We start from the raw sequence: 26,760 nt of genomic DNA, 5'->3' as shown, positions 1-26,760 counted from the left end.
GGTTGCCCCCAGACTAGTTCTGCTATTTTGCGGTGTAACAATGAGAGTTGCATTGCCTTGGCACAGAATCCTGTATTCCATTGCCGGACGAAGCACATAGAGATCCAGTATCACTTCATTAGGGGGAAGCTTCAGGATGGGACCATTGATGTGGAGTACTGTAAGACTGAAGACAATCTTGCAGATTTGTTTACGAAGGCACTTCCCCAGGCTTTACTTCATCGACATTCCAGATCCCTCCGTTTGCTGCCGTGTCCGGGATTTGAGAGGGGGTGTTGAGAGTCATCTCCTGTCACGTCAGCAGTGCCATGTGGCAGCAATCGGACTGTCCGACTGCAGTCGGCTGCTTTAAATGCAGCCAACCTGGTTATTTTGGGTCATTTTCGAGGTATATTCTTTTCAGCTTTTATAAGGTTGAGTTTCCAGCAGACTTTCATACTGGTATCTGACAGATTTTAGCCTGCTGGTGACGGAGACTGCACTCCGGGCTGACGGAGATCGAGGTCCTTGAGGTGGAGACATACGCAGATATTTTCTTTGCACCCGTGTATAATTCTGCATCCTTATACAGCATTCTTCAGTGCTGATTTTCTGCGTTTCACTGTCTCTTTCTCTCTCTGTTCACTCTTTGTCATGGTCATTCGCTTCCGCATTGCTTCACTCTGACAAAGAGTGCTGCTGTAGAGGCTTGTTTGCGTGTAATCTTCTCCATGGGGTCCATCTGATGCTTGTACCTTTCAGAAAAATCATATCATCTAACCATTTTTGCATGAGAAGCACAACTCAGCTGCTGGTTGTTGTCTTGTTGACACTATCTTGCTACAATGAAAACAATGGGCACTCTCACTTTGAGGCCACTCTGCCTTGATGACCCAAAACAGAACACTTGATGATGATCATTTGATGCAAAAATAGTTTGGATTTCTTTGTTTGTTTTTTTTCCCAAGGTAAGCTTTACTTTGTTCTATATGTGAGGGACGCTTTAGGAAGAGAGTACTTGAAAACAAGTTAAGTTATGAGGTCGTATCATTCCAGAGACAGTGAGGACCTTGGTCTTCTTGTTCCCTTTGCACTAACTAGAAAGGCACAAATTCATTGGAACTTGCTCATAATGTTGAAACCTTAAGACTTGGGTTGTTGCGTTGCATTAAACTGCTTTAATTTGTACTGCTTCAAATAGGCAAATAAGTAACTTCACCATTGTACAGTGCACTCAGATCAATCAGGTTATTGGGTTCGCGTTCATACCTTCGAATTCTACAATTAACACATCAACATTATGTTTTTGGTGTTGTGCAGATATCCACTGACCATTGGTATCCAACAAAGTGCAAACTCTTCTTGTACTGTAGAATGTTACCTCGGCAGTCACCTAAGCAGGTCCCCTCATATGGCAGGTTTTCACTTGCTTTCTTGTTTAATGTTCTTGTCATTTTGTCCTTTCTAGATGCGACTGAGAGTCATATCTTGTTGCTTTTTATACATAACCGTATGACAAATATTGTTACAATGCAATGAAGTACCAATGCTTAGTATACATTCTCATTTAGCTTTGTCACTGTGGATGGATTCTCTCACTAGATGGACACATGCCTACACATTTTTCTACAAGGTGGAAAGCCCAGCAAGAATTTCTTTGTCCAGAAAGGATTATCAGAGGCCACAATAAAGGTGCATGATCACTCCACAGTAATAAATTACTGCCAACAAGTCTTACATTATAACCATCTGGTTGGAGAAGTCATTTACTTGCATCTATAGTGGTGCTTTAGATCTGCACAAGTTTTTGTTAATTCTATTGTAAGAGATGGGAGGCTTTTCCAAATGACCTTGAGAAACAGGTAAGGGAATAATCACATGAAGAAAAATGGGCTGATGGCTGCTGTTCAAATTACGGAAGTCAGAAGTCCTGTTCAAGAAGTTTGTTTGGCATATGAAGTGATGCATACATTCAAATTGACTAGACTAAATGTTCAACTCTACTTGCTGTTCTTACCTTCATTGGACTAAATTACAATCATCCTAGCATCACAGACAGATGGCATCTTATTAGAGAAATCAAATTTGACTTCTGTCAATCCTGTTGAATGACAAATCTCTTGTTTGATGGGGGGTTTTCTTATTCCGTGCTGGTTGACTTTCCTGAAACTTTATTTGATGCACTTCAGACAGAGATTGAATTGAGTTTTGGGTCCAGTTTGCAAAGCTTTGCAAGAATGATGAGAGGCAGGCATGTCAGTCAGCCTTGGTTCAGAAAGAATTTGCACTTAACATGGAAATACAGGCAGATCGTAAGAATGGATAGCCCTTCAAACTGTCACTCTGCATGAAACTGGCTAGAATTGAATGCCACATGCAGCTCAATGCAAATTGGTGGCTGTGGATTGCAGCCAGGCAGTCTGAATTACTCACTGACTACAGACATGGACTGGGCGCCGTCATGTAGCAGATACTGGGCAGAGCATAGCATAACGGATGCTTTTCGACGGACTTTCTGGCGCCACCTATGGGAAAGCTGGAGGCCGAAGAGGGTATCATATTTCTTATGGTTAGTGGCACATGGAGGCCTGGCGGTGGAGAGTTAGTTAGCCCAGATGCAAAAGGATGGAGGGTGTAGACACTACACACAGCAACTTTTGGAAACTCCAAAGCACTGCCTTTGATCGTGTGAGGCGGCGCAACTTGTGTGGAGAGGAGCATGCCACATCCTCCGCAGTATAGCACCCAGCCTTGGATGTTTCTCATGGGGAGCTTTCTGTTGGCAGGCACGCAGTCAGCCAGGGCCGCCACCTTTTGTATGAGGCTGGGATGTAGACAGACCGCTCTGAGGTATGAGAGATCATAGGGAGCCCCACTAGATGGCATATCTAGAAGGTGCAGTGTCAAGAGGTTTTTGGTGGGGAGAGACTTTCTGTACAGGCGACTTTAGCAGAGCTCTGGACCTCCATCATCCACTCCCTTTGCTGCTGATGGGACCACGTGCAAGGTGATTCAAGCTCGTCAAGAGCTCCGTTTTCATTTCATGCACACTCCGGGCGTCGAGGACCTGTTTTTTGTGATGCAAGCAGGCAGCCCCAAATGACGATACACCCCCCCCTCCATGGCTGCTTGCCCCCATCCCCCCTAGACCACCCTGAGAGTCTTGTATACTTGATATATCTGTGACTCTGCATCAGCTCCAGCTAGTCTGTTGAGCATGAGCACTTCTTTGTATTCAGGTTTTTTCTGAAATAATATAATTAGCCACACTTTATTTGCAAAAAAAAAAAAAAAGGGCACAGGCATATGGACAGACAAGCACAGGCAGGCACAACGGTCACATGGCAGGTGGACATGATGGCGCATGGCACTCAAACAAGTAGCTCATTGGTTGGCTACCTGGTCGGGCATCACAAGGCCCAGAGTCATCATGACTGATCATGGATGATTGGAGCCTTGTTTTAAAAGAGCAAGTATACATGGAATATGCAGGACTGCATACTGGCTGGCTTTCCCAGCTTGTATGCATCATAAATACTGCTGTGATATATAAGGAAGAGGATCATTCTGCCTTTGGTTTCTTATGTCTCTTGGAGTGGTAGTACATGAGGTTTATGGACCTTATGCACAGGTTTTCATAACACAAATACTGACGAGCTCATCATCTCTATATTTTCTACTCAAGACAGCTTATTTCTAATAGCCTAAACTTAGAATGTGGTGGTACAGAGCCCTGAATTTGGAGTCTTTCATTGTAAATGAATGTGGAGACCAGCAGTTTCAAAAAAAAATGTAAGTGATTCTTGAAGGGGGGGATGAGAACAGGAGGTGACAAAGCTAGAGCCGCATAGGAGTCTACATTACTACAACTTTTATGAGGTTGCTGCACGTTATAGAAGTAGCAGGCAATTGACATCTTGCATTAGTACGTGTCTGCCAATCCTGGTTGTGTACTCCAGGAACCTTGGTGGCTTCTTGGCGACTGTAGTGGCCGGCCATAGCCACTCTCTTGGATCCCACTCTAGCTCATCAAGTGGCCCGCCCTCCCAAATCCAAAGGTGCCACTCCCGGAGCTCATGCGAGAAAGCATAGGGGTCCAGCAGCCATGTCTTCCCCTGAGGGCCAACCACCCCAATCCTCCTCCACAAAAGGACAACTATCCCCTCATCCTCTTGTCCTTTGTCAAGGGCCAAACACCCTCCCTCCTGTACGGTGAAGAAGGTCCCATGTGGGGCGCCGCTCACTCTACCTGCCACCTGTAGGGGGATACTTGTCGGTGAAAACTTAGCGGCCCATACCTCCCCGGGCTCTGTCGGCTCTGGTATCGGGGGGGCAAATCACTCTTGAGGTATTGCTGCGTCAATCTCCCTTCTCCTCAATTCAACTCCTCTTAGGCAACCTGATGCCCGGTGCAACACCTCCTCGTTTACCATCTTGTACACCTCCCGCTAGGTCCTGATGGTGCAAGTTGGGCCGGCCTCCCAACCAGCCCATTGGATGTGGGGGTGCTCGCCAATCTATACCTCCTCTTGATCTTTGACTTGGGTGTTCCAAATCACCGGCTGGTGACCTATCTCCTGCTGGCAGCCTGGGGGGCTCTGAACTAGGGCCTTATGGAGACCTTTCCACACACGAAGTAAGCTTCGTAGGAAGGGGGATTTGGGGGGTGTGATTTGGGCTATCGTGAAGATCCATCTCAAGGACGGTCTCCAATCACTGCAAAGCCTCGGTTTACATTCCTGGAGACCCTCTTGTAGTAGAACCTTCCAGGTTTGCCCTCCTGGTGTGAGACTGCGGACTACTAGCTTGCCCAAAAGGGCCAGACTCTGATACTCTGGGTCTATGATCCCAAGCTCTCCCTCTGACCAATGCCGGATGATTGTCGCCCGTGCCATCTTGGCCCGAGAGTCCTTGGAACCGTCTGATCCGGCCCAGGGGAAATTCCGCACTAGGCGGTGAAGCTGAACTATAGAGACCAAGGAAAAGCACCAACATGAGGCGACGTACCAGGCCATCGCTAGGAGGACCTGATTAACCACCAGGGTTCGGCCTGCTAAGGAAAGGCGAGCAATACTCCAGTAGGTCAGCTTTCTCCAAATAGAGTCGAGGACTGGAAGAAATTGTTGGGTGGGAGTGATGTCGAGACCCACTTGGAACCCTAGGTAACGGATGGTCCAGCCTCTGTACACCCATCTACCAAATGGACGCCCCACTCTGTGCTAGAGTTCGGGTCTGTAAGGGAACCAACCGACTTTTGCTAGTTGATTTTCATTTTTGCTACAATACAGAACACCTCGAGAGCTAGTCTCACTCTCTCCAGATCAACTCATCATCCTCTATGTAAAGTGCTGCGCATCTGCTCATTTGGGCTAGAGTGAATCCTCCCATATTGATCTCGAAGGCTGTGTATCTGCTCTCCTAAGGTGCGGGGCTAATGTACCTAGAAAAGCTCCCTGCACATCGTGTCCCCCTTCCGCGCCTAGAAGGTTGTTGAGGTGCGGAATGAGAACTCCGAGCACCTATCCTCTAGGCCGGTGATGGCTGCTCATGCACGCACCTCATGTGTGTGGAGAATGGGGTCCCCTAGTGCCTCCTGTAGTAATCTTTGTGTGGCTGCTAGGTCTCGCCAGAGTGCTCTCTCCTTCTCCCAGCTCTACTGCCTGGCTTGTAGGGCTGCCTCCTGGCAGATATTGCTCGACTCGGCTAGGACCTCTGCCACCTCCTATGTGATCCGGTTCCTCTTGCTCCACTCCCTAGTTAAAATCTGCTCAATGTGACTCTTCACCTCCTCCCTTTTATAGATCGAATTAGGGATCCCATAGGATCGTGTGTCTAGGGAAGATGCTAGGGGATCAAGTGTTAGGAGAACCGGACAGTGATCAGACAAAGTGGTGCGAGTCAACTGCCCTATCTAGCCTCTGTGAGAGCATCCACACTCTCCCACATAGAACCTATCCAACCGCTCTAGCAAGTCTCCGCCTAGTCGCCTGTATTCCCACGAGAAGTCCAGCGACCTCTCCCCCCTGTGGAAAGCTGGGTCTCTCTAAGCATCGCGTGCTCCTATTGCCAGTAGGAATACCTCCCATGACTCCTGCTCCTCCCCAACCATGCCTTGGTAGTTTCTGCCTCTGCCTTGCTGGTCCTCTAAGGCCTCTAGGTTGTTGAAGTCTCCTCCAAACAATCTAGGAGTCCACCTCTAGGAGTCCTGCTGCAATCTCCACCCAAATTCTGCTGTGTGCCCTGACCTCAGTAGGGACATAGACATTGAGGACTCCAAGACACGAGTCCCCAATATCCAATTTGATCCATAGAATCCTCTGAAGTGAGCGATGGGCAATGGCGATGCAATGTCCTGCGATGAAAATGTAAGGTAGAGAGCAAAACATGAGCAAAAGTAGAGGGTGAGAGTCAGAGAGAGAGATGCACAATGTTCTTGGGTACAATTTTTGTGTTTGTACCTCTTTAGGTTTTAGATAGATATATATGAAAGTATAAAACTGCTAAGGGTGTGTTCACACCTGTGCACATATGAAAGGCATGATGGCCCTTTATTCCCAACAACCTCCCACCTAAAGGCAATGTGCCTTAAGAGGAGAAAAGAATCAGCTAAGTCTAGGTATGTACAAAGCCGAAATACATATACCTATCCAACTCCCATCATCTATCGGCAATGAGCAAACCGCTTTGTTGGAAGACCCTTCGTAAGAAGATCTGCAGGATTATCATCTGTATGTAAGTTGACAAGCTCAATGCTGTTCACATTCCAAGATGCGAGATGTAAGCTCATAGGGAAACCTTTGACTGACTGAACAAGCATCTGTTCGGTGTGGAAGCTGCTGATGAAGAAGAGGATTTGTGAGGCATGCGGATACACTTCACTGTCGCCCTGGACGGTGAACTCCATTCCCCCACGGTAGCCCTCGGGCGGACCATGGGGGTGATGGATGCGCCTGGTGGGTACTGCCGGGGCATCTATCAGCCAGGCTGAGAGGTGGGACTCTGTGCACTGGTAGAAATGGGCCGCCTGTGCAGGGGGCCACTCCATCACATCCATCGGAGCTCTCCATTGCGGAGGGCTCGAAAGATAATGCTCAGTTGTAGGACCTCCGCCCAAGCCCACTAGTTAATATCCATCATGCAACCTGGCCATTGCTAGGAGAAAAGTGTCAGCCCTCCTCCCATCCACTGGGAGATGTGGTCTGCCACCTGGCTCTTCATCTCCTCCTCTATCTAAGTCATCATCGAGTTTCCTGTGTGAGAGGTCTGAAGGAAGAAAGCGTAGTTTGCTCCATTTGGTGGTGCTAGTAGATGGACCTTGCCACTCCTTGACTTGCGTATCACAAAGATTTCCACTTCCAGGGGGAGTGGAAACTCTCCGCACTCTGCAACTCTTAGGTAGGACCATGGCCCACCGCGAAAGAACTCCTGTGGTAGCGGTTGCGCTTGTCCTCGGAAAGTGTGGGGAGGGGGAGGGGGGACTCGACTGCCTGTTAGTGGAGGATGTCGGCGTGTGGGGCTCCTCACCTCCTCTGGGGGGGGGGGGGGGGTTCACCTGTACTGGGTGGGGATCAAGGGGGGTTCACCTGTATTGGGTGGGGATCAGGGGGGGTGATGGTGGGGAGGGGAAGGATGGAGGGATGGAGGGGTAGTCGGATGCACAAGGTGGGTGTGTGGGGGGGGGGGGGTGCGTGGGGAGGAGGGCGTGGGGGGAGTGGGCCCACAGGTGAGGTGGCCTGTGACGCCTCCATGGGGGGTGGATGTGTAGGTCTGTGGTCTTGCCGAGTGTGGTGGGGGGCAGCGTGGTGCTCTGCCGGGGGGGCGACGCTCGCCCTCGTGCACCCTGTTGCCATGGCTGTGTTTGAGGGGCTGATTACTGCTCCCCCTGCCATCTCCCTCTTTGTCGTCTCTGGACCTGTGTGAAACCATCTGCATCCAGATGTGGGCCCGTCGACGATGTTGCCTTGGCTCCGAAGTGCGTGCACTTTGCTGATTGATGCCCAAAGTCATGGCAATGCAGACACTGTCTTGGCTGCCCAGTCACAATAACTTGCTGCCTGAAAGAGTGACTGCCTGCCTTGATCTCTAGAAACTGTGGTATATTCTTTGTCTCTTTCACTGCCACCCGTACCTTTGGGACACTTGCGGCTGCCACTGCGTCTGTGAAAGAGGCGGGAAGGACAGTGCCGAAGAGCCGTCCAAAGTCTTCCACTAACTGGTGATACTCTATTGCCAGTCCGAGGAAGAGTAGGGTGACTGGGTGTTTAAGGAACCTGTTGTGGAGCGCGAATGCCTCCTCTGTGAAACCACTGTACCAGGGAACCACGAAGATGACCCCCTTCGTGGAAGCATAGGGTGGACTGGCCAGTAGCTCATGGGCTGCGTCTACCAAGGTGAGTCGTACCATGAAGATCCCTCGACCCATTAGAAGTGCCTCCATGATCTGTGCTGTGTTGATTCGCAATGTGGAGTGAAGCCAATCTCGAAGCTGGGCTCTGGACGGGGAGTGTCCAACTACCTAACCAAAGATTATTGTTTCTTTAAGCTCAAGCTATGTGGCACGGATGGCTAAGAGCTGTTTCTCAGAGGATGAGTTGACTGGGGGGACACTTGCAGAATGCACCGGCGTCTGACCAGAGGTTTCCATTGTGCGTCCCTGATGTGAACCTACCAATCACGTTGCTGTGCTACCGGGGGGGGGGGGGAGTTGCTGCAGAGGGAGAGAGCAATTGGAGGGGAGGAGGGGGGGACCGATGGCGAGGAGGGGGAGGGGGGGGGGATTGCTGTTTTCTGTGTAGGTGGTGGGTTTGTCAGACGGGGCTGGGCCTCAAGGCGGAGAGGCGGGGCAGCGCGCGGGGGGGTCAGGGTGGGGGTTGATTGGGCAGAGCCTTGCCTGGCGGGGGGGGGGGGGGGGGGCGCAGCCAGGGGCAAGGGAAGGCGGAGCAGAAGCAGGCAGGACAGGTGCGGTAATAGGCGGGGCGGGCAGGAACAGGTAGGTCGGGCGCAGGTGGAGCAGGCAGGGCGGGTGCAGGTGGAGCAGACAGGTCAGGCACAGGCAGGATACCGCCAGGAGCAGGCTGGGCAGGCGCCAGTTGGCATGAGGGTGCAGGAGGGGGCGGGGGCAGCAGTTGTGACGTGATGGGCAGGGAGCTCAATCCGTCTTTTCGTTCCTGGTAACTATGGGCCAAAGAGATGCCTGTGCCCAAATTGTATGCCTGGTGTACTGCTGTGTTCCCTGCTAGGACTACAGCTATCCTTAGCTGTGCTACACCTGTCAACAAACATGCAACAAGTCTCTTGAAGTTTGCCACAAGGATCTAGCCCAAAGCAGACACTATATAAACCTCTCATTGTTGCTTTTCCTGCAGAAGTGTCCTCATTCTTGAGGATCTGTCATTGCCACCTCCAAGTATCCGTCCTAACAAGATGATCACAAGCAGAGCCTGGTCACTTCTTAGTAAGAAACTTCTGTGCTCACACTCCTAGTAATTCTGAGTAAGAAACTCTTGTGCTTGCACTTGTCCAAGCAACTGTAAAATTGAAGAACTCCATCCATTCGACATGATCAGCTCAATGCTCCAATGAGGCCTCTTAGCCACCAACCAGAAAACGGCCAATCGGCAGCCTATCTTCATATCGCTTTTCGGTTTGCTCGACTTGTTATTGGGGACTACAGAATCCCATCTTCACAGCACATGTTGGGACTCTTATTGACATTCCATGTCTTGCACAAGCAAATCTCATTCTCCCCCTGCTAGGGCTAGATACACCCTGGAAAGAGCCAACAACTGGTACACTTGCATGAGATGCAGACTCCACATCCATGTCTCCAGCAACATCTTAATCCCTTTGAGAGGAAAGTGACTACCACCCAAGAAATCCAGTTCAATTCAATCTTTGCTACATAAGAGAGCCATGCTGCAACACCTCCGATCCATGCCATGCACAATACATTGCTCTTCCACAATGCCTATGCAAAGAAGACACATTCAGAGCCAAAGCTCTTGATCATTTAAGAAATTGTTTGTTAGTATCTTATAACTGCTAGAATTTGCTAAAGAGACATTGTGACTTCTTTAAACTGACTTTTAGGGCTCTTCCTTAAACTGACTTGTAGGACAGCTCAACACTTGGTTGAAAGGAAGGAGCGGTCAAGGTTGGCAAGGGAGCAGAAAGAGGAGGAGGAAAAGGACGGGGAATGGTTGAAAATGAATAACTGGTATCAAAAGGTAACCTAGATGGGAGGGGAGGGGTTAGTGGATGGTGAAGAACCACTTGCAAAAGCATCACCATCAATGGGAGTATCCGAAGCTGCAGCCTTGTTAAAGATCATGTGCTAACTCACATCTATCTTTCTTTTAGTTGGACCCTAGAGCTTGTAACCCTTCGTGGTTGTACTGTAACCAAGGAGGATAAATATCTTTGAATTCATGTCAAGCTTGCCCATTTTCTTCTTCTCCACATGGACACGAGTTTCATATCTAATTATGTGAAAATGAGAGATGAAGGACTTCTTACCTAAGAAAGCCTTATAGGGACTCGTGTCCTGTAAAGCTAATGTTGGAGGCCTTTCATTGTGTAGTCGATGTGGAGAATTCCACAAGAGGAGATTGTCAAGAAACGAGTGCTGTGAAAGCAAACCAGAGAGACAATAGGGTTTGTGGGGAGAAACACACAGTGTGTATGACACATATTGAGAGAGAAGAGAAACTTAGAAAGCACAAAGGATGAAGAAGATGAAGCATTGAATTAGGGTGAGCGAACAAAGCAGATATAGCGGAGCCGAAGCTCTGAAGATGACTACACTGTTCTATCTGGATCAGGTGGCAGCACCTGAAGGGAACTTGCACCATAGAGGGAGCGAAATGCAATCCTTCAGTAGTAGGATGTCAATAGTAAATGTTGAAGGTGAAGTACAACTTTGAGGGGGCGGAACGGAGCCCTTAGATGCTGTCAAGTCAAGGAAGATCACTAGCTGCAAGTGCATGCTTTGGAAGATGAGGATCAATAGGACGGCCCGCCAGATGAGGAAACCCAACCCTTGATGGAGTAGGAACTACAAAAACACAGGTATCTGAGGTAGCAGGTGCTTGTTGGAGTTGTTGTCAATGCTAGGGAGGTGTCATACTGTGAAACACAGCTTGAGAGACTAATGCCAAGTGGAAAGCACTATCGGTAGATAGAGAGAGGTGATTTGCTAGCAAAAACACAGGTGCCTATTGATGCCAAATGGAGATGATGCTCACTAGGTGGAGGAAGAGAATCAGTAGCAAAATGGTTGTCAAGTGGAGGAAGAGAATCTGCAACCAAAAACGCAGCGTGAAAGGCATGGTGGATAGGGCACTTGGTCCAGGGAGAGATGAAGACCATGAACTGCAATGTCCTCTGGGTGGCGTGTGAGTAGTAGTGGAGAGATGGAAGAGAGTGATAGAATGTCGGAAGGAATGAATGTGGGATGGATAAATGGGTGGAGTCAATGCCGTATGTGTAGGCATAGACTATCTAGAGTGCCGCTCATTGAAGTCTCTTGGTGCTGCCCTGACTCTCTTGGAAGGCACCCAAAAAGTCTTTTTTGGGATTGTAAATGGAAACCAGAAATAGAAATGGAGGGAAATGGTATTGAATGATATGGTCTCTCAGCACCCCCTCTTAGGCCCAAAAGGATCACAAAAGAGAAGAGAGAGGGAGAAGAAGATCAATCTGGTAATCCTAGTATTCCACCTGCAAGGTATTCTATAGTGAAGAATAGTAGACATGATAAGCTAATAGGAGGTGAAACTTAGCCTTAGGAGAGAAGCCACGAGCTCTGTTACTCCATGCTAGAAGTTATATGCAGGCCTAGCCACCAACCCATGGCTGAAACATCCAAAACCCCGATCTCGAAAGAACTCGTTGATATTGGATATCATCAAAAAGAAAGGGGAAGGGGAATCTATTGGTGAAGTGACAGGGAGATGTCAACCATCCCAAGAAAGTGAAGGGTGTGGGAAGAACTGTAGGATGTGTAGGAACTCCCTCTGAATTTGAAGGAATGAGATATCTAAAGAAGAAATATTACCCCTCTTTGAATCCCTTGTGGAATCCCCCTCAGAGAGAGATGGGGAAATCAAGAAACTCATGGATCATGGCCTTTGAGACATCAAAAGATGAAGGAAATGTTGCGGATGGTGCCAAAGAAGATATTTGGGCTCCAACGGAATAGAAACTAGGCATCTCCTAGAGGTGGCCTCTTGAACCTAAGTAGAGGAGGGAGTGGAGGAAGGGGTATCTCACAGAATCTCCGGGATGCTTGCATCGTAGTCACTATTCGTGGAGCAATCCAAGGGAGGGGAGGTAATAGATAGCTCTCTGGGAGTTGGGGGTGGACAACAACCACTATCTCTCAATGGAGCAGATTGTGGAGCCAAAGAAGAGGAAGGAGTTGAACAGCCTTTGTCTCTTGAAGGAGTGGATTGGTGAGACAATGGTATCCAACAATCACTTTCTCTTGGTTGATCAGATTGCAAAACCGCATGATGTGGCTGTGGAAGCTATTGGACTTGAAAATAGGTAGGGGAGATCTCTATAGCACATTGCAAAAGACTCTAGAAGGTTGGGACACCTAATGATCCTCCTTTTGCTCATAAGGACTTAGTGCGCATTGGATGCATCTTATGGCCTGGAGCATAATACTTTGATAGCCGATGAGGAAAAACCCTTGTGGCAAAAAGGGAGTTGTGGCACAAAAAGTGCATGGTGTAAATGTGTGTGCTTCGGTGATGTAGGGAGCAAAGGTTGAAGTCAATAATCTTCGGTGGTATGACTGTTCTTGTCATGGTAGGAGCATCTAGTGGACTTTGTCAAGAGAAGCCATAGCACTAATGTGTTAACTTGGAAAAGGGAGGGTGGGAGGGGGAATAAGAGAGATATCTCCTGATGAGGTAGCAGAAATAAGGAGGGAACTCAGAAGATGATGTTGAACCTACTACTTGTCTTTGCCTACTTTGATGTAGAGGATCATTGTGGCTCTCTGAGCACCTTTGGCTTTGGTACCATGTTAAGAAATGATTGCTGTAAATAAGCAAACCAAAGAGATAGTAGGGTTTGTGGGGAGAAACATAGAGTGTGTACGCGAAACTTTGAGAGAGAAGAGAAACTCAAAAAACATAGAAGAAGAAGATGATGAATGTAGCCCTCATATGTTGTCCTAGCCAAGAAAGAAGATCACCAACCACGAACACGTACTCTAGAAGATGAGGATCAACAAGATGGCCTGGTAGATGAGGAAATCCAACCCCTAATGGAGCAAGAATTGCAAAAACACAGGTATTTGGGGTAGCAGGTGCTTGCAGGAGTTGTTGCTGATGCCAAAGAGTGTCAGTTTGCAAAACACAGTTTGAGAGGCTGATGCCAGGTGGAGAGCACTGTCGTTAGATAGAGAGAGGTGATTTGGTAGCAAAAACGCAAGTGCTTGTTGATGCCAAATGGAGATGATGCTCACCAGGTAGAGGAAGAGAATCTGCAGCCAAAAATGCAAGTACAATTTGACACCAGATGGTGGAGATGGTCGTTTGGTGGAGAAAGAGAATCCATAGCCAAAAATGCAACATGGAAGGTGTGGTAGACAGGGCACTTGGTGTAGGGAGTGATGAAGACCACAAACTGCAATGTCCTCTGGGTGGCTTGTGAGCAACAGTGTAGAGATGGAGAGTAATAGAACATTAGAAGGAATGAATGTGGGATGGGTAAATGGGTGGAGTCAATGCCATATATATAGGCATGCATGAACATCTTTTATTGAGACTAGAACAATATGTGCATTGTGCATCCAATTGATGCAATGGCCACTCCACATGCCCCTTGATGTTATAATGGTGATGGCTTTCCCCTGCAATTGAAAGCTCATCGAGTGTGGAGAAGTCAATTGGCTTTCCAAAAAAGTGAGCTCTTTGTGAAGGACCTTTGTCTCCATGTGTATGGCCTCCACTTGCAATACGAGCTCTTCATATGAAGTTGCCATGGTGAATAAGGAACCCTTGTGGTTCTATTGTGAAGAAGAAGACATGAAAAATATGGAATCCTTTAAATTCAGACTCCCCACCAAGGCTTTGTGCTATGTTAAAGGTGGGGAATTGAAATGCTTTTTTTTTTTTTTGTATAAAGCATTTAAATTTTGTATAGCAGCTTCACCTTCATCTAGATCTTTGGCTTCTTTACTAGGTCCATGAGTTGGCTCGGATACCATATTCCAACTATAAGACTTTAGTCATAATAAACAAAGCTCAAATAGATGAGAGAACCCAAAGGAAGAAATGAACTCCTACTATGTATACAAGGTGAAAAGGCTGCCGTAACTTTTGCATTCTATTTCATAGAGAATGCCTGCTTTTCTATATAGGATAGGTCTCCAAATAGCCATAATCAGCCACAAACATTCTCGGTTGCGATACTTTGATCCATGAACTTGACTCTTCAAGTGCTCCGTTCTTTTTTATGCAATGAGAAAAGGGGAAGTGCCTCTTTATAGGAGATGGACCTGGCCGACAAGCCAACCAACCAAACAGCCACTTGCCTGATCTCCATGTTGTTAGCAGATATATCAATTCATGGTTGAGTCTGTGCATATCAGTGGGCTAGGGCACTAGAATATTATCCTGATTATTTAGGCATTTTATGATGGTCATTTTATCATTTATTGCTGACCGACCAGCTATAAATGCTGGCTGACCTGACATGATTTACATTATTTTTACCTATTTATTCAGCCTTCTCCTACACATTGTGATCATTCATCACCTGATTGGTTTTGGTAGAGGGAGAGGAGTAGGTGCCAGTGCCTTCATAGCCACTGACTCACATTGGTTCTGTACTGTCTCATATCTTGGTATATGGATTCCATTTCCCAAGTATCTCTTTGCTTCTGAGTTCCTTGTGCAATGTTTTTTTTCTTTTGCAGTGTCTCTTTCTCTTTTCTTTCTCTCTTGCATATAGGAGTCTATTACAGCAGTTTTCCACATGCTTCTATCACTACATCCGCTTCTGAAATGGTATCAGATTGCATGATCATTGTTCCTGCTGCTGTTTTACAGTGTTTCAGGTCTGAGTTTTGACTTTTCATTTGCTGACTGGACCTTTCTGAATGCTGCAACTGATTTCCAGCTTGAGCAACCATCTTCTGATCATTTTTGGCATATCTTGTCAATGTTTTTTAGACTACCATTTCCGTTTTCAGCTTTTTGGGTCTGTTTCAGGGTTGGGGACCTTCCAAATCTGCATTTTTGTGTGTGCTGCTTGCGTTTTACTGATCAGCACCTGTGTTTTGGCTCTTTGCTCCCATGCAGGGCTGGGCGACAATATTTTCAGTTTGGTTCAAGTTATTTTTGGTCCGTCTTTTCATTGTGTGGTACACTGCTCAGCTGTAGAGAGGGTTCATGTGCATCTAGTGATTGTGTTCTCATCACTACACTGGTTACTGTTGATCTTTTCTCTATGTGCTTTCTTTACAGCTTGGAACCTATGCAATCCCTGCGAGTTTGTATTTTTGGCATACTTTTCTCTTTGAAGATCCCTTATCTTTCTTCATCTTCTCTATATCTCCCTCATCATGGCTCATCCAGCTTATCCTCTTGATGCTCAACATGCAACTATTCTTTACTCCTCTATAAGTGTTATGTTGGAGACTTGCTACGTTCAGCTTCAGTTTTCTGTGAGGATGCTATCTCTTGGTGCTTTTCACATTCCAATTTCAAAGAGGGGTGCCATACGGTAGAAGCAAAAGTCTCAATGCTCTTATTGTGGCAAGAAGGGACACCTTTGAAAGGACTACAAGACATTAGTAGCTTTACAACAAGAGCAATTGCAGACGGTGACGATGGGTGATGACTCTCTCGGCGAGTCTTTCTCTTCTCTAGGTCTAGGTTTAGGCTCCATCTATGTGGCCCCGGCAATGGCTATAGGGGCCTTCCTTCCATGCTACTAGTACAAGGGATGTTGGGAATAAAGGCCCTCGTGCCTTTAAATGTACTCGGGTGTGAACACACCCTTAGCACTTCTACTTACACACGTATATCTATCTAAAAAACCTAATGTGATACACTCGTCATTGTACCTAAAAACGTGCTCACTCTCTGCTCTGCTCTCTCTCACTCTCTCTGTCTCACTGTGCGTAACGAACACTGACTGTCTCGATCTTCGTGCCTCTAGGTCACTACAAACTGGTATGAGAGTCAATGGCTCATGCAAGTTGTTGAGGGGTAGACCAACAGGTGTAACAGTCTCGTGGATTGTTGAGGAGCAGGCGACACGTGGCGAGTAGACGAACAGGTAAGCAAAGAACGCCTGACGGACAGGCGACTGCTGGTCGGGTGCAGTCGATGGCAGACTGATGACACGTTAGACGGGCTGCGTAACAGGTGACGAGGTTAGGCTCTGTGACAGGTGATGAGGCGACCTGAACGTGACGTCAAACGATATCCGTGATAGGTGACGGGGCGAATTGAACGCGGTGGGGCTCACGGCGCATGACTGACGGGTCAACGGGCCCATCATCCATTTTTTTTTCTTCTTCAAATTTTTTTGAAAGTCCTCTCCCTCTATCAAGGGTTCACGCGTTGGAGGCACAGATCTCAGATTTGTGCAAAATTCAGCCAGAAATTTGGGGCTTTTTCTGAATTTGTGGATCTTAACGTAGAATTAGACAATCTGACTTAGAAATTGCAAAGTTGGTGCACATTTGCCTGGGAATTTTGGGGCTTTTCACATTTTAGTGAAATTCTTTCAATTTCGCTGAAATTAGTGCACACGCAGGACTTGGAAAATTTGGGGATTTGTCCAGATTTGGTGCGAGCAAGATGCAATAGTGATATCTAGCTCAGAAATTTCAGGAATTTGTGACATTTTGTCCTCGACATTTGGGGCTTTTCATGTACATGCACAAATTGGGCTGAAATTTACCCAAATTCTCAAGATTGATGCACATTGGACCTCGTGCAATTTGGGGCTTTTGCAGTTTGGGCAAAATCTGTGCAGCATTTGGTCATTTTATGTACATGCAGGTTGAATTCCATGCAATTTGGACATCAACACTTGGTAAAATTTGGGGGTTTTGCTGAAATTGCTCTATTTTGGCAAAATTGGCCTATTCTATACATGATATAGAAAATGCAGATGTGTGGTTGATGCTTTGAGCACAAAAATTTTGGGGCTTTTGACCGTTCGTGTCAAATTTTATGCCCATGTTTACATGTACAACAGAAATTGTAGCTAAAATTTTGGGATTTCTCACGTAATGTGATGTATATGCCCTTGGAACAGCTGTAATCAGTTGTGGAATGCTGTAGCACATGGTTTGGTGCTTCTGAAAATTTAATTACAGATCTGAAATCTGTGCTTCTAAGTGGTCATTTATTGCTGGTTGGTACTCGTTTGTACCTTAGTCACTTGGACTACAATTTTGGGCCTGCATTTGCTGTTTTTTGGTCACATTTGGGCTGAGAATCATGGCTGGCAGCAATGACAGTAGTAATCTAATGCACATAAAGAAGCTTGAAGGAGCACATAACTTTGCAGTTTGGAAAAAATAGTGCTACAATATCCTGTTGCAAAAGAAGCAGGCAAAGCCGATTAAAATCAAAGGGGCAAAGCTTGCAGACATGGAATAGGAAGATTGGGATGAATTAGATGAGCTTGCACACTCAACCATCGAGCTATCGATTTCTGATGCCTTGCTGTTTAACATTGAAGGTTTGGATTCTGCATATGCTATATGGCCTTGATTGGAAGAACTGTATGCACAGAAGAGTGTTGCACGCAAAGTGTATTGGCCGAAAAAGCTTATGGATTTGCGTATGAAAAAGGGTACAACAATGTCTACTCACTTGAGTGAGTTTAACTCCATTTTCAGCCAGCTGGTTGCCTTGAAGTTCATGATTGATGAGGAATTTAAGGCTACTTTCTTGCTTGGCACTCTACCAAAGAGTTGGGATACATTCAGGACTGCTATGAGCAATTCTAATGTGAGCTGATATAGAGAGTGCTCTACTCATGGAAGAAATGAAATGAATCGGCAGAACAATGCATCTAATAAGTCTTCCAGTGCTTTGCATACTAGGGGTAGATCACAGCAGAAAGGCAAATATGATAGCAAGGGACGCAGTAAATCACGTGGCAAAGATGTTGAATGCCATCATTGTGGCAAGAAGGGTCACTTTAAACGTGATTGCTACAAATGGAAGAAAGAGAAAGGAAAAGGCAAGAAGACAAATGATAGCAAGAAAGAGAAGAAGGACAGTCAGTCTAAGAAGAGCAGTGTCAAAATTTAAGAGGTGAATGTAGTTACTGATGACAGTGACAGTGAAAATGAGGTACTCTTTGTCTCTTCACACTTTATTACACATGCTTTACTTGCACATACGGATGATGATATGCATACTTGGATTCTAGATTCAGGTGTTTCCTTTCATGTCACCCCTCATCGTGAGTGGTTTTTTGACTATATAGGGGATCGACATGGTGTTGTCCATCATGGGGACAACTATGCATGTGAGATTGCAGGTATTGGCAATGTGCAGTTACAGTTTCAGTATGGCTCTCTCTTTACACTTCAGCATGTACGGCATGTACCTCAGCTCAAGAAGAGCTTGATTGGCACAGGGCAGCTAGATGATGATGGTTTTCGTACCACCTTTGGTGATGGAAAATGGAAGATCTGTAAGGGATCTAGAGTGATTGCCAAAGGTTGCAAGAGTAATACTTTGTATCCACTTCATGTATCTAGTGTGCCGTGACCGAGTAGCCAAGTGTTTCTTTGTGGCATGGCCGGTTGGGACACATGAGTTAAACATGAATGAAAGTGCTTTCTCGTTTGGGTTACTTGCCTTGTCTTCGTTATGCTGATTTTGAGCATTGTGATCATTGTATTTATGGTAAACATGCATCGATATCTCATAAAAAGTCTCTTTCTTTGAAATCTTCTCCTCTAGAGTTAGCACATTCAAATGTATGTCAGATGCCAGGATTATCTTTAGGAGAAAGAAATATTTTGTCACCTTTGTCGATGATGCTACACGGAAGGTATGTGTTTACCCTATTCGTAGCAAGGATGAAGTGCTTCACAAATTTAATAAATTCTTGGCATTGACTGAAAATCAGATTGATAAGACACTTAAGTGTCTTCTGTCTGAAAATGGTGGGGAATATGTGTCCAAGGCCTTTCAGGCATTTTGTGACAGCAAAGGGATAAAGAGGGAGCTCACTATCCCTCATAATCCACCCCAAAATGGAGTTGCAGAGCGTATGAATCGGACCATATAGGATAAGGTCCGTACGATGCTGTCTCATGTTGCATTACCCGCATGGTTTTTGGGCAGAGGTTGTTATGACAACCATTCACTTAATTAATTAGTGGCCAAACATGAAGCGTGGTCGGGCAAGCCACCTTCGTATGCTCACTTGAAAGTGTTTGGCTGCGAGGATTTTGTGCATATTTGTAAAGAAAAACGTAGCAAACTTGAGCCAAAGTCCTGTAAATATATTTTCCTAGCATATGGTAACGAGGGTGAAATGAGGTATAGATTGTGGGATCTCGAGAACAGGAAAGTAGTACGCAGCAATGATGTTATCTTCCGGGAAGATCGCATGGATAAACAACTTGAAAAGACTGAGGAGGTCCGTAGGGTTGTATTCCGGGAAGAAATACCTTTTGGACAGCAAAATGTGCCTGCTGTACAGCAGCAAATACCTGCTGTAAATGAACCTGTAAATGCAGAAAATGATGCTGAAAATGATCACCCAGCTATTGGCGCGATAATGAGCCACTACATGTGCAGGAACAGCCAGGATAGCAAGCTGTTAATGCTGATTTGCAAGCTGAAATACCAGTACAGCTTGTTGAAAATGGAAATTTGCAGGAACAGCCAACAAACAATGCTCATTGGGTTGAGGAGATCGTCTAGGGCTACTAGACAACCTAACAGATTTATTCCTGGTATAAATAAAGTGGCTGAATATGTCATGTTGACAGACTATGGTGAACCGTCTTGCTTCAAGGAAGCAATGGAGAGACGGGACAATAAGAAATGGTACAAAGCCATGTTGTCAGAAATGGAATCTCTTGAGAAGAAAAATGGCACTTGGAACTTGGTGCTGTTGCCTAAAGGGCAGAAACGCTTCCATGCAAATGGGTTTACAAGATGAAGGTCACTTCTAATACCTCACGAAAGTACAAAGCAAGATTGGTTGCAAAGGGGTATAAGCAGGAGCATGGAATTGACTTTGATGAGATTTTCTCTCCTGTAGTCAAGATGACTACATTGAGAACCATTTTGGGCTTGGTTGCAGGTGAAGATATGGAGCTCATACAGATGAATGTAAAGACTGCGTTTTCACATGGTGATCTGCATGAAGACATATATATGCAGTAGCCTGAAGGTTTTGTGGGAAAAGGGAAAGAAAAGATGGTATATAAACTCAAAAGGAGTTTGTATGGGCTGAAACAAGCACCAAGAGAATGGTATCATAAGTTTGATACATTCATGCAGTGCCAAGGCTTTCATAGAAGTCAAGTGGATCACTGCTTGTACACCAAGAAGGCAGGAGATGGCAACCTGATTATCTTGGTTTTGTATGTTGATGACATGTTGATTGCTTGTAGAGATACTCATGCCTTGAATTCACCGAAGCAAAGTCTTAATGGCAACTTTGACATGAAGGATCTTGGTGATGCAAATCACATTCTTGGCACGCGAATACTCAGAGATAGATATACAATCTTACTCTATCTATCTCAGCAGGAGTATATCTCCAAGGTTTTGCAGCATTTCAATATGGAGGGGGGGAAAACAATTGGGGTACCATTGTCTCCATATGTGAAACTCAGTGCAAAGGACAGCCCTTTATGTGATGATGAAAAGGCTGAAATGGCCAAGATACCATATGCTTCAGCTGTTGGCAGTTTGATGTATGCTATGGTTGCTACATGTCCTGACATTGCCTTTGCAGTGGGAGTGGTTAGTAGATACATGGCAACCCCTGGCAAGAAGCATTGGGATGCAGTGAAAGGTATTATGAGATACCTCAAAGGCACAAAGGAGTTTTGCATTTGCTTTGGGAAGTAGAAGGCATTTGTTGTTGGCTTTACGGTTGCAGACTATGCTGGTCATGCGGATTGCAAGAAGTCCACTTTTGGGTATGTTGGTCTCTTGGATCTCTAGACTACAAAGTGTGTTGCATTGTCTACTACACAGAGGGAGAGTATGTGGCTGCCACTGAGGAATGCAAGGAGGCTTTATGGTTTTCACGTCTGGTGGGAGAGCTTGGCATCACAGAGTTACCTATTCTCCATTGTGATAGTCAGAGTGCTATCATGCTAGCACGGAATCATGTTTTTCATGCAAGACAAAGCATATACAGATGATGTACCACTTCATTAGAGATGTACTTGATAGCAAGAGCATTGAACTTGTCAAAGTGCATACAGATGATAACCCTGCAGACCTTCTCACGAAGGGTCTTCCAGTAGAGCAGTTTGCTCATTGCTGACAGATGATGGGAGTTGGATAGATATATGTATTTCAGCTTTGTATATACCTAGACTTAGCTGATTCTTTTCTCCTCTTAAGGCACATTGCCTTTAGGTGGAAGGTTGTTGGGAATAAAGGCCCTCGTGCCTTTAAAAGTGCTTGGGTGTGAACACACTCTTAGCACTTGTACTTACACATATATATCTGTCTAAAAAACCTAACGTGGTACACTCGTCATTGTAACTAAAACGTGCTCACTCTCTGCTCTGCTCTCTCTCACTCTCTGTGTCTCACTACGCCTAACGAACACTGACTGTCTCGATCTTCGTGCCTCCCGGTCACTGCAAGTGATGGGGTCATTTCTCACAACTCTCCAGTGCTAGAGAGGGAGTATGACAGGGCGGTGAGATGCGGTAGGTGAATCTCATCTATATAGATATATGGATGTATAGGTTCTAGGGAGGGACGTTTTTGACACATCGATTGAAGTATGGTAGATTCAAATCCTGGAGCTGGGATTGATATCCAGGTTCATGATGGGCTGTTCTTTGACAACAAGTGGGATTGATTCCTAGTTTGAGCTCACATGAGAGGACACTTTGGCGGTTTGGCCAATGCATGGTCACATATGTTCAGAGGCATTTTTGACAATATGGTCTTGTATGCGACCGCGAGACATTGTTGACAGATATTGAGAGTTGCTATGATTGTTCTCTATTTTCAAGTGTTGGTATGATCGACATTGATATTAGGTTCTCTCCGAGGCACCTTGGTGGTGGCTTGTGCACCAATTATTGGGGTATCTACCATGGTTCTACTCTGGTGGTTCTTGTTGTATGTACTATGATGGGATATTATCATTGTATATTGTATTGTATCAGATCATCCATGATTTGAGAGAGGGTGTTAGCAGATATTTCAGTTCATGGCCGAGTCTGTGCATGTGAGTGGGCTAGGGCACCAGGATATTATCTTGATTATTTAGGCATTTTTCATGGCATTTTACGGCCGACCAATATTAAATGCTTGCCGGCCTAACATGATCTATGACATTATTTTTGCCTATGTATTCAGGCTTCTCCTCCACATTATGATCATTCGTCACTTGATTGGTTTTGGTGGAGGGAGAGGAGCAAGTGCCAGTGCCTTCATAGCGAGTGACTCACATTGGTTTTGTACTCTCATATCTTGGTATATGGATTCAATTTCTCGAGTATCTCTTTGCTTCTAAGCTCCTTGTGCAGTGTTCTTTTCTTTTGCAATGTTTCTCTTTCTCTTTTCTGTCTCTTGTATACAATAGTCTATTTTAACAGTTTTCCACACGCTTCCATCAATGCATCCACTTCTGACACATGTTGCATCATGTGTGTCTGACAATTCCCATATCGTTGTTGTGCTTACTGGCCCATACACTTGTGGCCAAATTACCTTGGGGAGCATACACTCCGTATATTACCTCATCCAATCTATGAAAATATCATGAGCTTGGGCAGCGATTTAATGATCTTATAAGTTTGAAGCTGCCAAGAAAATATGCTAATAATTAAGATTGACTTTGTAAGCATGTGGGAGTATAAGAATAAGTCTACAAACATGCTTAGTTATCTCCCTCTCCTTGATTGATTGGCACTATGAGAACAAAGTTTATTGATTGGTTGAGATTGCCTCAAGTCCATACTCTCACTTTTAACTTGTTCTTGTTGGGAATAAAGGCCCTTGTGCCTTTAAATGTGCTCAGGTGTGAACACACCCTTAGCACTTGTACTTACACATATATATCTATCTAAAAACCTAAAGGTACACACTCATTATTGTACCTATAATCGTGCACACTCTCTGCACTGCTCTCTCTCACTCTCTTTGTCTCTTCGCACCTAAGGAACTCCTACTGTCTCGATCTTCGTGCATGACCACAATTGGAGTTTCATTGCCTCCAAGTGTGAAACTCAGTGCAGAGGACGGCCCTACATCTGATGATGAGAAGGCTGAAATGTACAAGACACCATATGCTTCAGCTATTGGCAGTTTGATGTATGCTATGGTTGCTACATGTCCTGACATTGCCTTTGCAATGGGAGTGGTTAGTAGATACATGGCAAACCTTGGCAAGAAGCATTGGGATGCAATGAAAGGTATTATGAGATACCTCAAAGGCACAAAGGAGTTGTGCATCTGCTTGGGAAAGCAAAAGGCATCTAATGTTGGCTTTATGGATACAAACTATGTTGGTCATGCGGATTGCAAAAAGTTCACTTCTGGGTATGTGTTTACTTTTATAGGAGAAGCGGTCTCTTGGATCTTCAGGCTACAAAAGTGTGTTGCATTGTCTAGTACAAAGGCAGAGTATGTGGCTGCCACTGAGGCATGCAAGGCTCTATGGCTTTCACCTTTGGTGGGAGAGCTTAGCATCACAGAGTTACCTGTTCTCCATTGTGATAGTTAGAGTGCTATCATGCTAGCACGGAATCCTGTCTTTCATGCAAAGACAAGCACATACAGGTGAAGTACCACTTCATTAGAGATGTACTTGACAGCAAGAGCATGGAGCTTGTCAAAGTGCATACAAATGATAATCCTGCAGACCTTCTCACGAAGGGTCTTCCAGCAGAACGGTTTGCTCATTGCCGACATATGATAAGAGTTAGATAGATATATGTATTTCAGCTTTGTACATACCTAGACTTAGCTGATCCTTTTCTCCTCTTAAGGCACATTGCTTTTAGGTGGGAGGTTGTTGGGAATAAAGGCCCTCGTGCCTTTAAATGTGCTCGGGTGTGAATACACCCTTAGCATTTGCACTTACACATATATATCTATCTAAAAACCTAAAGGTACACACTCGTTATTGTACCTAAAATTGTGCACACTCTCTGCTCTGCTCTTTCTCACTCTCTCTATCTCTTCACGCCCAAGGAACTCCTACTGTCTTGATCTTCGTGCCTGGCCCGGCACTATAGTTCTTGAACACTTCTAATAGAAGTCCTTTGTAAAGCCACTACTTTGATACTAGCTCTATGATCATAGCTGAAGCACCTTTTGATGGGTTGACTCATACATGACTTTCCCAAGGATATCTATTCTTTGAGACAGTCTTGCCAATGCATTTGCAAAAGTTGGATCATCCCTTCAAAGTTGGAGAGTATCCAAATAGCATCGCCAAGGCTCTTGCTACATGCAAATTAATCTTGATTCCAGTGTAGTTCCAAACCTACAAGCTAGATACAAATGCCAAGAGTTGAGCGTGTGATTGAGATGCTTGTGAAATAGTTTCTCAAGCATCTTTATCTGGTGAGGGGTTTCTTAATCACCTCTATCCATCAGTGGCAACTTCATCTAGCTAAATTGTGTTGTGATTAAAGAAAGCATGTATATTTTTTGTATGCATTCTCATTTGGGCCTTGTATTGTCGATAGCTCACCATTTTCCAATCATAGAGAAGAACTTGTCAAAGAAACTATGACACCCACTTGTCGCAGCCATAGTACCCTAAAATGGCATTTTGGGGGCCACGAAACGGAACGGCCGTTTCGGAATGAAACAGGAATGGGAAAACACATTTTGACACCTTGTGGCGAACGGGCAGATTGGTTTTCAGTTTCATTGACGTCTTTTTCGCAACTGTCTCCTCCTCTTGCTCAAGCACATTTCCTCTTGTAGCTCGACCCCATCACTACCACGACCACCACGACCAAGGGGCACAGCTGACAATTCGACTTGAAGGACAAACCATTGACGTTTGGGCAATGGGGACCAGGATTAGGTGTCAAGTATTGAGCGTTGGGGCGACCAGCGGTGGCAGTTGGTGCAGGCGTGGGACAGGCGCCGGTTCGTGAGTAGCGGTGGCAGTCGATGTAGGTGTGGGACAGACACTGTGTCATTGCGATTGCCAGGCGGGGGACTAGCGTAGAGGTACTAGTGCTTGACGATGGGTCCAGCTGGGCCGCCATTTGACAGGTCAGGCCGCGTGTGCGTTGGTCACCCCACTCGTCTTTTTTTTTATGTTACAAATTTTCATTAACTTCTCCCATCCCCCTCCTCTGACGAGAGTTCGCGCGTGGAAGCATAGGTCTTAGACCTGTGAAAATTTGAGCCTAAAATTTGGGGCTTTTCCCAGATTCGAAGCTGTTCATGCTTGGCACCGATATTCAGGTTAGAAATTGCAGACATTGTGCGTGTTGACCTCAATCAAATTGGGGATTTTGCCAAATTTGTCAGAATTTCACTCTTTTGAGTAAAATTTCCTAATATTGGACCCTGGAAAATTGGGGTCTTTCATGCATTGGTAAAATTTTGCTCAGGTGGGTCAGATTGGTTGACAGTTAGCACTTTTTTTGGGGCTTTGTGCAGAATTTGGTAAATTTCTGCAGTTTTTACCCGTGAGGTGGCTGGTTCATGTACAAACAGCTGAGATTTATTACTATTTGAGGAAGAAGAACAGTGTATTTGCTGGTTCACAGCTTGTGCTTCTGAAGTCCAGGGCATTTACTCTTGTGTTCGTGATAAAATGGCTGCAACTTCTTCCAGTTCAAACATCAAGAGTTTGATGGACATCAAACGGTTTGATGGTCATGGCATTGATCTTTGGAAAGACCTCATGAAGGGCATTTTGATCCTAAAGGATTGTGAGGATGCTTTGCAAGAAGATAAACCCGCACTAATGTCTGATGCAGATTGGGCCAGAGTCAACAAAAAGGCTATGGCATACATTAGGATGGGTGTCATTGATGACATTTGACAACCATTAAGGGTTTAGATATAGGTTATGCAATATGGGAGAAGTTGAAAACTACCTATGAGATCACCGCACCTGTTAATCAAGTGCATTTAATGCGCAAGTTGGTGAAAATGTGATTGGATGAGTCAAAGTCTGCAGCTGAGCACTTGAGTACATTTACAGGGATTCTAAATTAGCTCAAGGATGCAAATTTGGACTTTGATGATAAGTTGAGGGTAATCTTTTTGATCATGACACCGCCTGATTCTTCAGAAACCTTGGTGGTTTCTCTTAGCAATAACCCCAATCTCTCGTATGATGGGGTGAGGGGCTCAATCTTGAATGAAGAAATTAGACGTATGTCTAGTGGAGAAGGCAACAACTCAGCTTATAATGTAAGAGGCACGGCTGAAAGAAAAATGCAAATCAGGACAGAGAAACGGGCATAAGAGCAAAGGAAAGGAAAAGAGTGACATTACTTGCTATCATTGTGGTCGGAAGGGCCATAAGAAACCTGATTGCAGGTATTACAAGAAGGAACAAGAGAGAAAGAAGAATACAGGAGATAAAAAG

General features: G+C 45.4%; 1 protein-coding gene across 7 annotated transcripts in view; it reads left to right on the top strand.

The window, feature by feature from the left end:
- Positions 1-26,760, top strand: part of LOC148036158 (histone acetyltransferase TAP1-like) — an 84,548-nt gene that overhangs the window by 7,998 nt on the left and 49,790 nt on the right. For 4 of the 7 annotated variants that reach the window (XM_087678173.1, XM_087678172.1, XM_087678168.1 and 1 more), the window contains 2 exons: positions 1,300-1,393; positions 1,582-1,671. In XM_087678173.1, coding sequence (XP_087534299.1) covers positions 1,300-1,393; positions 1,582-1,671 — 184 coding nt within the window. Of the gene's footprint in view, positions 1-1,299; positions 1,398-1,581; positions 1,672-26,760 lie in introns of all 7 variants that reach the window. The other 3 variants (XM_087678175.1, XM_087678169.1, XM_087678171.1) reach the window with 3 other exon arrangements.

The sequence above is a fragment of the Lygodium microphyllum genome, chromosome 5 (genome assembly GCF_053477565.2).
Source record: "Lygodium microphyllum isolate KBCC chromosome 5, Lygodium_microphyllum_v1.1.10, whole genome shotgun sequence".
Taxonomy (NCBI): Eukaryota; Viridiplantae; Streptophyta; class Polypodiopsida; order Schizaeales; family Lygodiaceae; genus Lygodium; species Lygodium microphyllum.
This window is presented reverse-complemented; position numbering and strand designations above follow the sequence as displayed.